The sequence below is a fragment of the Cyprinodon variegatus genome, unplaced genomic scaffold (genome assembly GCF_000732505.1).
Source record: "Cyprinodon variegatus isolate N-32 unplaced genomic scaffold, C_variegatus-1.0 Scaffold1191, whole genome shotgun sequence".
NCBI lineage: Eukaryota > Metazoa > Chordata > Actinopteri > Cyprinodontiformes > Cyprinodontidae > Cyprinodon > Cyprinodon variegatus.
Window position 1 is genome coordinate 13,024 of NW_015151644.1, and position 1,302 is coordinate 14,325.

General features: G+C 43.3%; 1 protein-coding gene across 1 annotated transcript in view; it reads left to right on the forward strand.

The window, feature by feature from the left end:
• LOC107102038 (UDP-N-acetylglucosamine transporter-like) overlaps positions 1–1,302 on the forward strand; it is a 15,001-nt gene that overhangs the window by 7,794 nt on the left and 5,905 nt on the right. The window contains exons 3-4 of the mRNA XM_015401184.1: positions 123–369; positions 514–668. Coding sequence (XP_015256670.1) covers positions 123–369; positions 514–668 — 402 coding nt within the window. The remainder of the gene's footprint in view (positions 1–122; positions 370–513; positions 669–1,302) is intronic.

A 1,302-nucleotide genomic window follows, 5' to 3' on the forward strand; every position in this document is an offset into this window, starting at 1 on the left:
GGTAAATACACTTAATTTAAGAAATTTTTACTTAATTTTAGATTGTTTTTGCAGTGGACTGATTCAACAGTCCATAGAAATTAGAGCAGAATTAACTCTGGTTTTATTTCTCTGTCCTGAAGGTTCTAGTACCGTCTGTGAACTCAGACAAAGAGCCCCCCACAATGGCGCTGCCCCCATCCCACCCCTCGCGGCTGAAGTACGTATCCCTGGGGGTCCTGGTGCTACAGACCACAACATTGGTGCTCACCATGCGTTACTCCCGTACGCTGAAGGAGGAAGGTCCGCGCTACCTGGCCTCCTCTGCTGTGGTGTCGGCTGAGATGCTGAAAATCTTGACCTGCTTCCTGCTCGTCTTCGTGGAAAACAGTAAGCGGGTTCTTTCTCCTACGGGTCATCCACAGGTGTGGATCTGACCCTGCAACATCACACAAGCCCTCCTCTGTCCCTGGTCTGTCTGGCCCAGAGGGCCTCCGCTCCTGGAGCCAACAACTATCTGATTGTTTCTGTCAGATTACAGTTTGCGGGCCATGAATCTGCTGCTGAAGGAGGAGATTGTGAACAAGCCTGTGGAGACCATGAAGCTGGCCGTGCCTGCAGGGATCTACACGCTGCAGAACAATCTGCTCTATGTTGCCCTGTCCAACCTGGATGCAGCCACCTATCAGGTTACATGTTTTCTTGAAACCTGCCCTTAGCTGAAGTACTTTCCAATCTTAGTTTAGTGGCCAGTGCAGATTTATGCATTTACACTCTGAGAAGTATGTAGTGCTGTATGATTGAGATGTGCAGCTTTCAGTTCAGAGTCTCAGATGGGCAGAGGAGGAATGGAACAAACACTGAAAGGAAAAGATATTCTAACAGGTTTTATCTCTGCAGCAAAATTATCCAGCTTCTAAGTCAATCTTTAATGATGAGCAAAGCTGTTTCGTTCATCATCAGCTTAAATGACGTATTTCTAGTTCTATTTTACATGTAATAGTAAAATAAGAAAAGTCAAAATTATTTCTCAAAATATTCATAGGAAATTTATGAATTGGACAAAGTATTTTTTATTTTATTTGTAGCCATGGCTATATACGATATAAATCATTTAATATACTGTAGTACATAGCTGCAACTGGGGGGAGTGGCGGCCTAGTGGTCAGGGTCTAGAACTTGGAATCCTGAGGTTCTGAGTTGGAGCTCCTCTCTCAGAATTTTTTTTATTTTGTGTATCATTCTGTTAATAAAATTATTTGTTGATATAAAGTGAGAATTTAACACCTGAAGAGCTATTTGCCGGAAGATGCTTTGCTAATG